General features: G+C 50.3%; 1 protein-coding gene and 2 long non-coding RNA genes across 3 annotated transcripts; 2 read left to right on the top strand and 1 right to left on the bottom strand.

The window, feature by feature from the left end:
• Positions 1 to 1,232: 1,232 nt before the first annotated feature.
• Positions 1,233 to 12,629, top strand: LOC122390289 (netrin receptor UNC5C-like). Its single transcript, XM_043383056.1, has 12 exons — positions 1,233 to 1,395; positions 3,003 to 3,167; positions 3,462 to 3,503; positions 5,753 to 5,899; positions 6,228 to 6,371; positions 7,072 to 7,260; positions 7,529 to 7,645; positions 8,629 to 8,769; positions 9,005 to 9,585; positions 9,908 to 10,233; positions 10,530 to 10,631; positions 11,068 to 12,629. The coding sequence occupies exons 1-12, from the start codon at positions 1,293 to 1,295 to the stop codon at positions 11,240 to 11,242; spliced, it is 2,232 nt and encodes a 743-aa protein (XP_043238991.1). The 5' UTR covers positions 1,233 to 1,292; the 3' UTR covers positions 11,243 to 12,629.
• On the bottom strand, positions 10,085 to 10,915 carry LOC122390290. The gene is made up of 3 exons (XR_006258125.1): positions 10,726 to 10,915; positions 10,505 to 10,605; positions 10,085 to 10,213 (listed from the first exon to the last, which is right to left on the bottom strand). It is a non-coding gene; the product is annotated as an uncharacterized LOC122390290 (long non-coding RNA).
• A 740-nt stretch (positions 12,630 to 13,369) lies between the features above and the next one.
• LOC122390278 lies at positions 13,370 to 15,258 on the top strand. Its single transcript, XR_006258120.1, has 2 exons — positions 13,370 to 13,503; positions 14,962 to 15,258. It is a non-coding gene; the product is annotated as an uncharacterized LOC122390278 (long non-coding RNA).
• The last annotated feature ends 456 nt before the right edge of the window (positions 15,259 to 15,714 follow it).

Raw genomic sequence — 15,714 nt, 5'->3', positions numbered from 1 at the left:
CATGTTTTATGGATTCGTCATGAACTGAAGGGTATCTATATTCTGTCACTCCAGTTACGTATTTCGAAAGGAAATGTTCTACATTGCCAAGTGCAGTGTTCAGATAGTATCCTCAAAGGGACATTGGCTACTCGTGTTCTATGGTAATGTGAACAGAATGCGTGAATTCTCTTCTGCGGTCAGTGACTGTAATGCGGTAAGGGATTCTCAGTAGCTTGGTAGAGCAGCTTTTATGGAGCTAACACGTTTCCGTTGATAGAGGTAACTCTCTAATTCTTTATTTGAGACTATATGTGTAACATTTGTTAAACGTTCGTCAAAATTATAACCGGTGAGTCGCCACCGGGCCAGTCGCCGGCCAAGGTTTTGGGTCCCTCTTGCCATTCGCAACAGGCACTGCTATATCGGGGCACCCGAGCCCACAGCCACCCATTCATTCATTCGTACAAAATTGATTGTAGAATATCCTCTCTTGTTACTTATGCATGTATTTACCAATCCACAGAACTTCGATTCATCATCTCATATCTTTGATCTTCCCGTCGGTCATTGCCCGTTTCTACAGGCACACAGTCTAATTGATCGAGAGAGATAAACTTGGCAGCCCTTTCAGAGGTCACTTGGGCACATCCCTCTGAGACCCGGGCGGTCGATTTATCATCGCTTCCTTCCTGAGGTAGACGAATGATCTGTTTAGCCTGCGAAGGACCTCCTTCAAAACAGTTTACGGTTGAATTACCTGGTGTGAGTGCTGGTGATATATGCTGTCTAAATTGGCGGGTAAAGCGAAAATAGAGTGATAAAAATGGACTAATTGTGCTGAGGAGTTTGCTGCGAAGTACGTTTCTATTGATATGACCCAGTATGGAAGCTGAAGGTGCTCAGTCTAAGGTATGGCATATAGTTATGTGCATTGTGCAATGTCCTAAGTGTCTCTCATCCTAGCTATCTTTGTTGCAAACTTAGTTTGGTGTGTTCCGACTAAACCCTATCGAAAAATATTTCACCCTGTCATTTCAGTAGACGTGCCAGAATATGCTCCCCCGTCTGTAGAACATTATGCTTCAATGGGAGGTAGCAGCCACGATGAAATCCCCATTCTATCTTTATTTCCAGCGAACGGTGGCTTGTCCAGTATTGTTGACATCCTTCCCTTCGTCTAAATATCTTTCACCGTACCGCGGGCTGCTGGCCTAATATAACACCCCTTTCTATCTGTATTTCCAGTGGACGGCGGTTGGTCGAGCTGGGGCGTCTGGTCCGACTGTGAGCCGGCCTGCGGACCCGGCGTGATGGTCCGTCGCCGCTCCTGCGACAGCCCGCCGCCGATGAACGGAGGAAGGGAGTGTGTGGGACCGTCCCAACAGGCGGCCGACTGCAACTCGCTCTGTCCGCGTGAGTAGGGGGAAACACACTACGGGTGTGGGGGAATACACTACGAGTGTGTGGGAATACACTACGAGTGTGGGGGAATACACTACGAGTGTGTGGGAATACACTACGGGTGTGGGGGAATACACTACGGGTGTGGGACCGTCCCAACAGGCGGCCGACTGCAACTCGCTCTGTCCGCGTGAGTAGGAGAAATGCACTACGAGTGTGGGGGAATACACTACGGGTGTGGGGGGAATACACTACGGGTGTGGGGGAATACACTACGGGTGTGGGGGAATACACTACGGGTGTGGGACCGTCCCAACAGGCGGCCGACTGCAACTCGCTCTGTCCGCGTGAGTAGGGGGAACTGCAAGAAATGCAGTGCGGTGTATGGGGAATACAATACGGGTGTGCGAGATGGCACTACGAATGCATAGAAAATGTTCAATGGGCTAGTAAAGAACTCGTTTCGTGTGGTGGACAGTGGACACTGACAGCAGTCAAATTGTCAAAGATACGACAATTAACTCACCACCATGAAAAGGCAGTCTCCGCCCGTCTCTCTCTCTCTCTCTCTCTCCTCTCTCTCTCTCTCTCTCTCTCTCTCTCTCTCTCTCTCTCTCTCTCTCTCTCTCTCTCTCTCTCTCTCTCTCTCTCTCTCTCTCTCTCTCTCTCTCTCTCTCTCTCTCTCTCTCTCTCTCTCTCTCTCTCTCTCTCTCTCTCTCTCTCTCTCTCTCCCTCTCTCCCTTCCTCCCTCCCTCACTCACTCACTCACTCACTCACTCAATCACTCACTCACTCACTCACTCACTCACTCACTCTCTCTCTCTCACTCTTTCTCTCTCTCACTCTCTCTCCCCCTCTCCCTCCCTCCCTCCCTCCCTCTCCCCGCCCAGTTCCCCGTCCACCCACCCCTCCCCACGCTTCGGACAGTGACTCTACCACGAGTAAATGTCCCGTGTCTTGGAATAGACCGAAACGGCTAACTGGACCGATTCGCCACATAAATCTGTAAACGGAAACCGGATCTGTGTAATTGGTCAGTGAAGGCAGTCGGAGATGGTGTTTGGGCGCTGAGTTTTCGGAAAAAAAAACGGACGTTGGTTTTATAGACTGGAACGGAGTCTCGGGAATGATGGGGTTTTTCGGCGGGCGGTGGACGTTGGTTGATGGGTGCTCGGGGGGGGGGGGGAGATGATGGTAGGGGATGGATCTGTTGGGAGGCTGTGGATTGACTCTGCATTGACTCATGGGTAATTGAGATGGACTACGGAGTATGGAGTCAGTGCAGTCCAGTAGCCCTTCGTTAGCTTTGTTGTATGACTCACGTGCAATAGCAGCAGGAGCACTTAATGTGCTCCTTAGTCCATATGCTGCTCTTTAACTTGGGGAGGGTGGCTTTTGCTTATACCGGAAGAAGTCAATGCAGTTCATATCTTGTATGCTACTTTATTTACTCAGGACTGTAAATGACTCTGCCTTTCATCGGTGGATGGTCATTACGGTCCTTTTCCAATCTATTGACTCTATTGACTCTACGACTGACCCTGCAGCTGTGGCCGGCGGATGGAGTCAATACGGCCCCTGGTTCGCGTGTGACTATTGACTCTGACTCCCCGTTTCAGCGGTGGCCGGCGGCTGGAGCTCCTACGGGCCGTGGTCCTCGTGTGATTCGTCCTGTCGCCAGTACCGCCACCGGACCTGCTCCGACCCGGCCCCTCAGCACGGAGGGACGCCCTGCGAGGGACCCGACAGGATATCACGGAACTGCTCACGAGATATGTGCTCAGGTGAGAGATTGGGTGAGAAGGTGTGCTTACTGCAGCTTAGGGGAGTTAACGAGTGAGAATATGTGAGATGGGTGCAGCTGGAAAATTGTTTGATCTGACTGGTTAATGATTTGTAAAAAGCATTCATTTGATACCGAAAGGGCATACTGGTATAGGTGCCACACTTTATGGATTGGATGTTTAAGAAATGCAGAGCGTTGAAGATCCACAAGGTGTGCGCTTTTTATGCTTGTTTGGAATCCCTTGTATTTCGGAGCTGAAGTGTTCCTAACCAACGCCTTTTTTCTTTTTCAGGCGGCGTAGTAAGCGGCCTCGAGACAACCCGAACCAATCAAGGTAAGACTTAGGCTTTACTCATCAAGTCATCAAGTCATCACTCATTTTGTATTTATTTACGAATTATTACCTATTGACAAACACTGTGCGAGCTTGCGTTGTCTTGCGCTCCAAGTATCGCTTCATTTATCATTATGACAGAATCTTTTTTTTCGGAACCGTCTGAACTTCTGAACCTCGCTTCCTTTTCCCCGCTTTCTGGGGAGTCAGCACATGTCCTCCCCTTCCTTTCGTGAAACTGGAGCCTCCTAATGACTCGCCGGGCGACAGATAATGACTCGGCCCGCGTGGTTAATGACTCCCTCCGCCGTGTCTCTGTTTATCGGCGCCAGTGTGAACAGAGCTCTAGTAAACATACAGAAGCCGTGTATGGAACGTAAGGGTAAACGGGTAAACATGGAGTGATTAAATGCCGCGCTGGTGGGTGGGGAAGATGGTGGGGGAGGGGTGCGGCAAAGGGTGTCTCATGGTTCTGCGTATGGGTATGCTAGGAGGAAAGCCATCGGGACAATCGCACGCACGTTTTTAAACATGACGGCTATTTTAGGGCTATTTCATTTATTTATTTTACCTCGTTGCAAGTTGCAACATAGGACACACTTCATTTCATTGATGAATAAATAATCATAGCTAAAGACGTAAATAATGCACTAAAAATTGCATTTCAGAAGCTCCGTGCGCAATTTCCTTGCATGTGTCACCAATAAATAAAAAGACCAAATATTAATCAGACGCTAATAACCGACAGCAGCAGAAAGCACAGTCACGCGTCCATTCCCCGTTGGCACAGAGTAATGTCCCTATGATTCACCCCTGCCGAAACGGCCATTTCTTCTGGCATCGGCGGGCGCCCCGTCTCCATTGTGCGTGTACTGCGCGTCTCCTTTACGATGTCTCCCCTCTCCGGCGATGGAGACACATCTCCGCAGTCCGGAAGGAGACACGGTTCAGTGAGCAACCACTGCCTCGTCTCCCCCGCCGTCGCCGCCGTCGTCTTCGGGCTGTGAGGGGAGAGTCGGCCCCGTCTGTAGATTTTTGGGGCCGGCCCGGGCCTGGCTGGCGGGGGTGCGGGCGGGGGCGCGATGGGGAGAGGAGAGAAGAGAGAGGGAGGGAGAACGGTGACTAATCCAGGGTACGCTGTGCTGACGTGGTCTCTGGTCTCCCACTGAAGATGGCAGCAACCAATGCTGAGTTGGGATGCATTAGAAAGATAGTGGAGACGACGCTTTGTCCAAATCCGCGTAAGAGGTGCGCTTAGACGAGGCCTAGTTTTGTCTAGATAATAGCGGATGTAGGACAATTAGAGAACATTTACATGGATTAACCAGATTTAATTATGCAGTGGCGGCCCTCATTTAGCTAGTTGATTGTGGAATAGGTACTATTCTTAGGACCGAGCGCTAACCGAAAGTTCACACTGTTCTTAGCGACAAGTTCCCGTGCTTTGTCTGGGAATCGAGCATGGATGACTGTTTGAGAGCGAGAGAACTAACCCCTGAGCCAGACATCCCCACAACGGGTTATTCGATATCTCCATCACAGTGCAGTATCGTTCCGGCGATCAGTAAACGTCCGAGCTGCTCCCGGCGTGCAGCGTTTTCAGGCGGCGCTGTTCAGAAATCGGAGCTGTCTCCCCACAATGAGATTCGATCGCCGGTCAGACCGAGAGAGACGCGTCTGTTTGTTTTTCCCTCACTGTTGGTGACAGTAGCGCCGCGCCGCGCTGGAATGGCGCAAACGCGGCGCGGCGCGCAGAAATGGGACAAACGCGACGCGTCACAATGCTATCTGGACTGAGATCGGACATGTGTGAGGCGGTGTCCTGACCTGTCCTGAATCTTCCGTTGTGTGTTGGCTCGGATTTCGTGTTTTCCTGCCCCTCCGTAGCCCTTATGTATATCGGTTTATCTGCTTTGAGCCTGCGTTATGGCGTGTTTTACTGAAATTAGAAGCTTTAGCTCAAAGCGGAGGTGCTGTTATGTCGATGTTTTAATTTGTATGTAGTTTATTTATTTATACCGCATAAACGATGGAGAAGTCCCAGGGTATGTTGATCTGTTGTATTCGTATTCAGGCCTCCCTCCAACGGGCTCATATATTCCCATTTACAGGAGGGCTCCTCCTCCTCCTGGCCCTTGTTCCCCCACCCCCACCCCTTGTGTTGAGTTCCGTCATGCTTTGTTATATTTTTAATGTGTTGTGCTGTGTTCCATCATGTTGTGATTATTAACGTGCTGTTGTTGTTTCAGGAGCGCGCGCGGTGCCTGAGACCGACGTGGCGCTGTACGTGGGTCTGGCTGTGGCTCTGGTGGTGTTCCCGCTGATAGCTCTGCTCGCTCTGAAACTGTATAGAAGAAAGGGACGGGGACAGAGCATGTACGGTCTTACTGAGCGAGGTGAGTGCCTTTTATTCTGTACTTCGTAATAAGAGGCGTAAGTAAGAGCCATAATGCATATTTCCTTGTTCGATTGGCTTTTGTTATCCGCCCTTAATCTGTGTCTAAGAGTATTTGTGACAAATTTGGCAAATGCTTTGTCTTCTAAGCGTTTTTTTTTTCTTCAATTTTTGTCCTCCGAACTCCGAAGAAGCATGGTTCAACTGGTCAAAATACAAATAGTTTTGCTCATGTGATGACGCCAAATTTCGTCGATGGCCCCGAAATACAGACTAATCAGCGTTGAGTGTTACAATACCTGACCATGCCCTTCCCATACCGTTTTCAGATTACGAAGCACGCTACTACGACAACTCAAAGAAGCAGCTGGGTTACGCGCCCGACCTGACCTCTAGCGTCGCAATCATGAACCCGACCCCACCGAGCCTCAACAGCGACTACTCTTACGGAGACCCAAACAGCAACAAGACGGGTGCGTATACGAAATTTGGGAAACAATCTACGGTAGAAGCGTCATGGATCTGTTGAAATGATTGCAAGGCTAAATCCGTCAGTCCGGCACTTGAGGAATTTGAGTTACATGCAATACTGCTATCATGGCATACCAGACAAGATTTGGATTGCGGTGATATATTTTCTGCATTATCTAAAGCTTCCAGTACAATGGTGTAACATGAAAAATAAGATTGTTGGGACTAAACAGCTGAAATAGCGACTTAAAAATGATCGAAATCTGACGTTGTGTTTAACGTTAAAGCATGTGACGTGACGAGAAATGTGTAATATGGTTGAATCGCGTGCACTGATCAACTGGCATTAGTTGCATCGTACTATCCTGAAACGTCTTACATAATTTGAAGAATGTACATCCGTAACATTTAACGTCATAGTACGCAATAGAATCTTGCATCCTTAACATTCTACCGTGCCCGAAACGCAGTGAGTTGTGTTACCTCTAATTTTCACACCTTCCCTTGTCTATCTATTCCACTCCCCAAATGCCTCCTAAGCTCTCATGGGGTTCTCATTTCTGACCCTGTTTCCTCCTATAGCAACCCTAGTGACTCCTCCACAACCACGCATCAGCCATGTCTGACTCTCGCTAACTTTTCTCAACATCTCGCCAGTCACAACTCTTTCCAGCAATATCTGACTCCCCCCTCTACCCACAGCGCTGCTCAGTTCACCATCCGAGCACCACTACGACGAACCGCATGCCATGTTCCTGCCCAAACGACTCGACTCTGCACACAACTCTGGAGCGGATAGTGAGACCAGTACCGCTGCCTCGCCTGTGTCCCGGGCTCACCAGGCCGGAGATAGTGGCACGGCTCACTCGCACTCGTCGTACTGCAGCTCGCGTGAGTAGTTGAGAAGAGATTGAAATGCGGAATGGTCTACTGTTTTTCTGTCTTTGGATCAGCCCATATCTGCCATTGCTACTGTGTTGTCCTCAAGAGATAAATGCCTGCCACGCCTCATCGCCTCATGGGAACCAAAGATATTTCAGCGCAATAATCAGCTGGGCGATCTTGAACGTTCACTCAGGCGTACACATGCTAAAAGATTGTCGTGTGTAGATGTTAAAAAGTGTGAGGATTTGCTAAAGGACTTATGTCCTTTTTCCAGCCACATCTCCCCACGGCAAGTCCCTGTACGGCTCTGAGCCTGCCTCGTGTCGTCAGTCGCTACTGTCGGTGACACTGCCATCTGACGTGAATCCCGACAACCTCGAGTTGGCCACAGGTGAGGGCGCTGCCGTAGACGTGAACGAACCGATATTTGCGCTGTTATGAACGAGTATACGTAGACTAGAGATGTCAATCAGATACCATCACCGTTCCGTGCTTCTATCCTCAGGATACTGAAATCCTTCTCCTCCACACCGCCACCCCCCTCCGGGCTGGACAGGCAACTTTATCTCACGCGGGCTGCTCCCTTGGAGTGGCACCGCTGCTCCCGAGGGAGCGCACCCCGTAGCCGGGTGCAGTGAGTGCCTTGGGGCTGGGTGGCCTGTCTTCGGACGGGCTCAGCCCCGGCGACTCACTAGGGTGCCTGCCCAGACCAATGTCTCCCCCTATATCCCGGCTCTGAAATGGTCTTGTCAGACCGAAAGGGCCTAACCCAACAAAACAAAAACAAACAAAATCAGATACCAACTTTTTGGTATACCGATACCAAACCGATACCAACTTGGTATTTGGTATTTCAAGGCTAATGCATTTGATATGTTGTTGGTATTGTGAATCGTCCCTAATGTAAAAGAGGCTGTGAATTTGGTAAAAAGTTGGTATTTTCATGAGCATACAAAGTTGGTTCGGTTTCGGTATTTTTCCATGGATATTGTTGGTATTTGGTTTGGTATCGGTATCAAGATTTTCCGTAATTGACATCACTAACGTAGACCGTCTGCTCAAAAACTGTTGATTGCGCATTCTATAGAAGAGTAGGACAGATTAACCCAGCGACTGAACGTACCACAGAATGATTGTTATTGAAGTATTCTTTAGCGACATTACAATGTGTTTTCATTCAGTAATGTGACGCCATGCATTTCCCTGCATTTCATTGACGCCACCCGTCGCATTCATTTATGTCCAATAACGTCCCTCTGTGTATTTCAAACGCTTCAGTGACGTCATCCCGTGTATTCAATATACTCCAGTGACGTCATCCTGTGTATTATCTCTGCTCCAGTAACGTTACGCCATGCATTCTCTCTATTCCAGTGACGTCAGCCGGCGCTGTGCTCTCGCTGGCCGAGGCCGGCGTCAGTTTGACGATCCCAGAGGGCGCCCTGGCCGAAGGACAACAGGAGGAAATTTACCTGGTGGTGCTCAACGACTCCAAGGGCCGTCCCCAGCTAGGAGGTAACAAACGGCGGTGGCTGGGGACGAACAAATGGGTGGGCAGGAACTACCTTAGTGCTTATTTATCTTGAAGTAGTTAATTTGGTCAAGGATATTGGAACGATACCGTTAGCGCAGCTCAATCATGGGTAGGCCTAGTTCAGACATTGAATGTGAGAATATGTGCGCCCCGCGGTATATTATTTACCATGGGCACTGTTCTGAGTTCTCACACTCCCCTCACCCTGTGTTTCAGAGCACGAGACCCTGCTGTCTCCGGTGGTTCTGGCCGGGCCCGGCTCCGTCCAACTTCTCCGACCCGCCATCGTCAGTTTCCAGCACTGCGCCAGCCTCAAAACCAACTGGTCCATCTCAGTATTTGGTGGTACCAAGCAGTGGCCTGCCCCGGGCGGGTGGCATCACCTGGCGCTTCTTGGTAAGGAGAATCTCAACACCGGTGTGTACACCCATCTAGACCAGCAGCGGGTTCATGTGCTCGTGGACACCCTCCAGCCGCTGGCGCTGGTTGGAGAGCCGGGAAATGACTCAGAAGGAGTCGCTGGAGCGAATAGTGGGCCGGCTGTGAAGCTACTCCGTTTGGCAGCGTTTGGCCCCCGCCTGGTAGCAGGGTGTGCCTCAGAGTACTGTATCAGGTGCTACGTGGTGGAGGACACGCGAGCGGCGTTTGAAGCGGTGCTGCAGCTAGAAAGGAGGCTGGCCGGCAGGCTGTTGGATAAGCCGAAGACGATGGCGTTCGAGAGCGGAGGAGGAGGCCTGAGCCTCTCGCTGGAGGATCTGAGCATCGGATGGAGGTGCAAACCGCAGGGCGACTATCAGGTGAGATGGAGATGCAAGTTGTAACGCATATTCAAATTCAGTAATTACGATCGTGTGTCATGATTTGTTCAAACGTGAAATGGATTGCTCACATGCTAAACGGATGCTGAGTGCTGACATTCTTATAGATACGTTATGAGCGTTTATTTTCAACGTTTTTATTGTTCACCAGCAACCGTAGTATCATTCAATGATCATGGCCTGAGTGGCCACACCACTTCGCACCAGGCTCCCATCTATTCATGGCCCTTCCTCACCCAATTCGCCATGCCTCTAGCCATACCACGCGTCTCTAACGTTCCACATGACCCGTGCTTCACAGGAGATCCCGTTCTGGCACGTCTGGGGCAGCGCCTGCCCTCTCCTGCACTGCTCCTTCAGTCTGGAGCACGTAGGACGCGGAGGATCAGGAGCATCCCGCGGAGACGGCCTCTCCTTCTCCGCTCGCGTTCTCGTCTCGCAGAAGGGCGGTACACAAACTCGACGTCAGATGTTGCGGGTTTCGTCTGCGGAGAGCGGGCCCTTGCCGAGTCCGCTGCCAGGCCGGCCGACGGCTACCGTGACGTCGAGTGTGTCGACGAATACGAGTGGATCCTCGGGAGCGTCTTCGACGGTCACTGTGACCACACTGGATACAGGAGGATACAGGTGAGCTGGAAAGTGGGGACGTTAGGGGATACAGCTTATAGGGGGACGCGGATACCGAAATTTGATGTAGGTAAATGGAAATACGCGACTCAGAAACACTTGTAATTTTGATTTTGGACACTGGGAAAGTAAGGTTTGAGCGGTCCCGTTTCTTTATAACGTGTGTTTCACCTTCTGGCACTTTAGTCTCACGAGTCACGATTACTCTAACGCACCCGTTTATGCATGCCTTTCATAGACATGTATTGTGTGTAATATCTACACGACTAACCTCTCCCCGCCCTGTGCGTTCGCAGGCTGTCGGCAGAGACCCGTCAGAAGTTGTGTCAGCTCCTGAACCAGCCCAGCTCCCGGCTGAACGATTGGAGAATGCTGGCGCAGAGGATGCAGGTCAACAGGTTAGTGCCATAGTCGCCCCGGCGGTGTAAGGGCGACATGGGCCAGATGACAACGTATCATAGTGAAAAGTTAACTCCTCATGCGCTTGCTTACATGTCGAAGCTAGGTCTTTCGGAATTAATTTATCGAGGTGATTGGTCTCTTGGAATGTGTTTGAAAAGGCTTTTTCAGCGGGTTTCCTGATTTCATGTTCACTGCTGCACTATTAAATATTGGTAGCAAATATTGTTTTGAGAATCACTCTAAAGGAATGAAATTTACCGATTAAATGATGTGTAGATGAGTAAGCAGAGGAGGATTGCACATTTACTGAAGTTAACAATAAAGCTGGGCATTTTAGTGTTCAAGCGTAAGTTGAAACTGTCAGAAACTGAGCATCTCCCTCGCTCCTTTCATGGTGAATGCACTTCTCATATATCTGCTCCTATCTTACAGGTTCATCAACTACTTCGCCGCCAAGAAGTCCCCGACTGAATGCCTTCTGGACCTCTGGTGGGCGAGGCACGCGGACCCCTCAGCTGCCGCCACGGAGCTCCTCAACATCCTCCGAATCATGGGACGCGACGACGCGGCGCACGTGCTAGAGGCCCAGCTGGGACCTCGTGTCTAGCGAGGCCCAGGAGGGGTCTGATGGGGCCCTGTGGTGGACGGTGGTGCTCGGAGTCTCAGTTGGGAGTGGGGGCCTAGTGAGAGCTCAAGAGTCTTTTGAGGACTCTCGGGACCCAATGAGGACCATCTGGGCAAAGTGAGGATCTCGAGGCAAAATGAGGGTTCTCGCGCATCCCAGGAACCCTCAAGGCCCAGTGAGGAATCTCAGAGACCTTTGATCTGACGAAGATTCTCGATGAGACCCTTATTGCCGTGAAGAGACGTCCTACATCTGATATTGCGCCGTTCTGGCCTCTGATTGGTGCACACCTGGTGACACGTGACCCGTGACGACGCCTGATTGGTCAGCTCTCTCTCGTACAGCCAATCACATGTCGTGAAATCAAAAGCCGTCACGAGAGGACACCCATTCGCCGGGCGCGTAGCTCATGTGATATTTTTATATTTGTACATTTGTACTGTGGCGTAGCTTGAACTGCGATTGTTAACAGGATAGCTTCTGCTGGTAGCTGCCGCCGCCACCCGACTGTTGCTTATTTATAGCTTGTTAAGCGTGTGAATAGTACGATACCTCGTACAGTGCGACTTTTGGGCTTGTGTGTGGGATGTATTGTGGGAAAAGAGGATGGGATAGATAGCTCTCGCTGAGGACTCGAATGTCCTCTCTGTCTCGCTGCTCGCGTTTTGCCACGTCCACTGTCTTCCAGACCAGTGGCCAAATGTGTGACGTCATGTGTTGGACAGCTTGCTGATGATGTCATTGTGTGATGTCATAAGTATGTGACGCCCTGTTAGAGGTATGGGACGGAATTTGAGCATTGAGCTGCTTGTGTGACTCGTTTTGCTGAGTTAGGATAAAATGCCGTCCTTTGGACACACGATAGAGAAAGAGAGGAAGATAGGTGGAATGCGTGGGAGGAAACAAAAGAAAATTAATGGTAACCGATAAGATGACAAAGCTAAAACAGCGGCAAATGCGGCTGTTTAAAAGAAATACCTGTTTTGTTTATAGGAAATGTCTGGTTGGATGACTTGAACTCGGTTTTACATAGAATGCGCTGACATGCATTGTATAGGCGTGTGTTCTCAGCTTTGTGATATGAACTCTGAACGTCGTCGAGAATTGCTTGTGTATGTTTGCGCCGTATGTATGTAATTGTATGTCTCCTGACCAGCCTCTGGGCAGAGGCCAGGAGGAGAGAGAGAGAGAGAGAGAGAGAGAGAGAGAGAGAGAGAGAGAGAGAGAGAGAGAGAGAGAGGGAGGAGCGACGCTGAGCCGAGCTCTCAGTTCTGTAGTGCCTATGCAACCATGTGTCAACTAGTCAGTGAGTAAACTGTGGGAAGAATGTAGATTGTTTGATAGAGAGCCAAATATATTTTAAACGCTGTTCGGTGTTTGCTTGAGGGTTCGCACATACGGTCTTGGTATCGCAGTCAGCTTGTTTTGTTTATTTGTTTTATTGGGTCAGGCCCTTTCGGTCTGACAAGACCATTTCAGAGCGGGAAGGATGATAGGAGTTAGGGTTGGGGGGGGGGGGGGGACATTGGTCTCGGCAGGCAGTAGGCACCCTAGTGAGTCGCCGGGGCTGAGCTCGTCCAGAGGACAGGCCGACTAGCCTCCCAAGCACTCACCGCACCCGGTACGGGCGTGCTCGGCTTACGGGCTAGATTCCGCAATCCGCATGGGATAAAGCTCCCCGTCCAGACCGGAACAGGCGGTTGGAAGATCTGACTATCCTGAGGCTGGAAATGACGGAACAGTGACTTAGCCAGCGGTTTCACCCTGCGCAAGCTTACAGTGCCACCTAGCGGCGACGTATTTAACCTTTAGTTGCCGCAAGTGCTGCCACCTACGGCCCGAACTACCGAGCCTCGAATCCACTAGCTGCACATAACACAGGCACCAAGCCATAGGGACAGAGGCCGCCGCTAGATGTCACTAATGGTATACCGCGCAGGCCGTGGATGTGTTATGTGCAGCTAGTGGAAAACGGGTTCGGTTGTTCGGGGTATAGGTGGCGCTGTTTACGTGAACTTGAGGTTCTGAATACCGCTAATAGGCGTCTCTACCTATCTAATCAGCCGATTGTCACCGGGTTATTCGTAGACAATTCATCTTTCCAAGGCGCATTATAAGATAAATAAGCCTAAGGACGTAAAGTTGATATTTTTTACTGTAAGAGCGGCAGTGACAGTGACAGTGACAGCAGTGACAGTGACAGTGATGATTGCAATTGTCGGCATCTGGCCGCGTTGCGAACGGTGTGTACTTACACATGTTTCCATGCTGTTTGTTGCGATATTCATTCACAAAATGTGTAGCCTGTCATGTGATGTCGTCTATCCGCCTGTTTCGGAGCTTCCCCAGCGTCAGGCACGCTCCGTCCCCTGTATAGCATCACAGCCCCTCCCCCAGCCCCTCTGCTGTTGTTAACCTTCCAGGCGGTGGGGGGGGGCAATTTTTTGCCCCCCCCCTTTACTTTTTTCGATATATCTCGAGAACCGCTGCGCCGATCGTCACCAAACTTTCAGTACCCTCCCGGGAGCAGCTAGCGCACATGGTGACCAAAAATTTTTCCAAAGGCTATGATAGGTTGGCCGCTAATGACGTAAGAGTGACGTCATTTTTGCCATTTTCGACCCAAAAAAAGGTTTCGCGGGAAGAGCTGTCAGGCCTACAGCTTTAGAGATACAGAGAAATGTTTCTGACATAAAAGGTGTGGAATCAAAAGGGCTACAAAACTGCTATTTCGGTTTTTCAAATTTTTTGGATTTTGACCCCCAAAAATCAAAAAATAGATTTTTTGAATATAATAGCCAAAAAATCCAAAAAGTTTTTTGAATTTCGAAAAAACCGGAATATATGTGATAGTCCCTACCGCCTTCTATCTACATACCAAATTTGAGATCGATACCTCGTTTTTTGGCCAAGTTATAGCGAAAAAACTGTTCAAAATTGATGACGTCAAATTTTCAAACTCAATTTTTAGCAATTCTAGACCTCGTAGCGCAAAACAAAGACCACCATTAGACTCCCCGTGACGAGCTGCATCGAATCGATACCCATTTTGTGCAAAAATATCAACTTTGAAATTTGACCTTTTTTGACCTGACCTTGACCTGACCTCCACCAGAAAGTGACCTAAACCGTACCTGATGCTCTTATAAACAACACCATTGAGTTGGAAATGAAAAACTGGTCATAAAACATGCATCACATAACCTTAGTAAAGTTGGGCTCATGTGGTGACCCTTGGTGACCTTTGGTGACCTGACCTGTGACCTGACCTGGTATGACCAGTGACCTCTAATAGCAACATATGTACTAGACAACTGACGCCTTATCGCTGATTTTCGACAAAATGCGTTTTACTCGGTGTTATAGCGCTTTCCCTAGAAGCCCTGTGAACGGTGAAACATTTTATCTTTGACCTGACCTGTGACGTCATCGGTGACCCCGAGGTCAATGAAATTTGGTTTCCCTCGACAAATTTGACAGGGCTATCGAACGCCGTTTGAATTTTTCGGATCCGTCCAGTAGTTTCGGAGATACGGGGGGGGGCAAAAAAGTGCCCCCCCCCCCCCCACCGCGTGGAAGGTGGCTGGTAGGCCCACCGCCTGCCGGGTTAATCCGTCAGTCCGTCGCACCCTCCCTCCCTCTCTTGTCCCTCCCCCTCCCCTCATCAAACCCACCCCTTAGCTATCTCCACTCGCTTCCAGACGGCCCAGATCGGCGGATGTCACCGCCCGCGGCTATCAGAGGTCATCGCCGGGGTCAATCTGTTCGGCGGGCCGGTCTAGCTGCCAGGGGCCGATTGCCGCCGGCGCCGCCCCGTCCGCCACCCGGCGAGGCAGCACTCATCAATCGAATCCGGCCCGAGGCACCCCCCCCCCCTTCCCGAGCTACGTGGCTGGTCGACTTTCATCTGAATGCCCCCTCACTTACGAAGAACACTTTTGTGCTCATGGTATGTTTTGTCTATGAATATCTCAATAAAATACAAAGTACGGCTCCGATTGCGTGTCTTTAAGTCGAAGTGTCCTGGATGTCGCGTGGGAAATCTTTTTGGCGGTGGTCAGACGGTTCGGTTCGGGAGACCACACCACGGAACCCGCGTACAGAGCCAATCAGTCGACGGCAGCAGTGGACATGACGTCACACGGGCTGGGCTGACGACAGAGAATAGTGGGCGGGGCCTAAACTGCCCTAATCAGAGATCGGTATAAGGCACTTCCAGGCGCCCCAACGGGTTTACCCTGGTGGCCGAGTGGATAGCGTGACGTCAGCATGCATTTTAGACTTTTGAAGGTTTCGGGTTCGAGACCCGTTTAGGACGGAAAAATTTCCCGTAATCATGGGCGATTTCGGGTCTCGAACCCAAAACCTTCGGAAGTCTAAAATGCACGCTGACGTCACGCTATCCACTCGGCTACCAGGGTAAACCCGTTGGGGCACCTCAAACTGCCTTATAC

The sequence above is a fragment of the Amphibalanus amphitrite genome, unplaced genomic scaffold, assembly GCF_019059575.1.
Source record: "Amphibalanus amphitrite isolate SeventyFive unplaced genomic scaffold, NRLGWU_Aamphi_draft 000389F_arrow, whole genome shotgun sequence".
NCBI lineage: Eukaryota > Metazoa > Arthropoda > Thecostraca > Balanomorpha > Balanidae > Amphibalanus > Amphibalanus amphitrite.
This window is presented reverse-complemented; position numbering and strand designations above follow the sequence as displayed.

Bases quoted from the DNA above. Each gene is read 5' to 3' on its own strand.
- LOC122390289 (XM_043383056.1), top strand. From the start codon at position 1,293: ATGGTCCGTCGCCGCTCCTGCGACAGCCCGCCGCCGATGAACGGAGGA. The intron at 9,586-9,907 runs GTGAGATGGAGA...CGTGCTTCACAG, and splicing joins AACCGCAGGGCGACTATCAG to GAGATCCCGTTCTGGCACGT. The intron at 10,234-10,529 runs GTGAGCTGGAAA...GTGCGTTCGCAG, and splicing joins CTGGATACAGGAGGATACAG to GCTGTCGGCAGAGACCCGTC.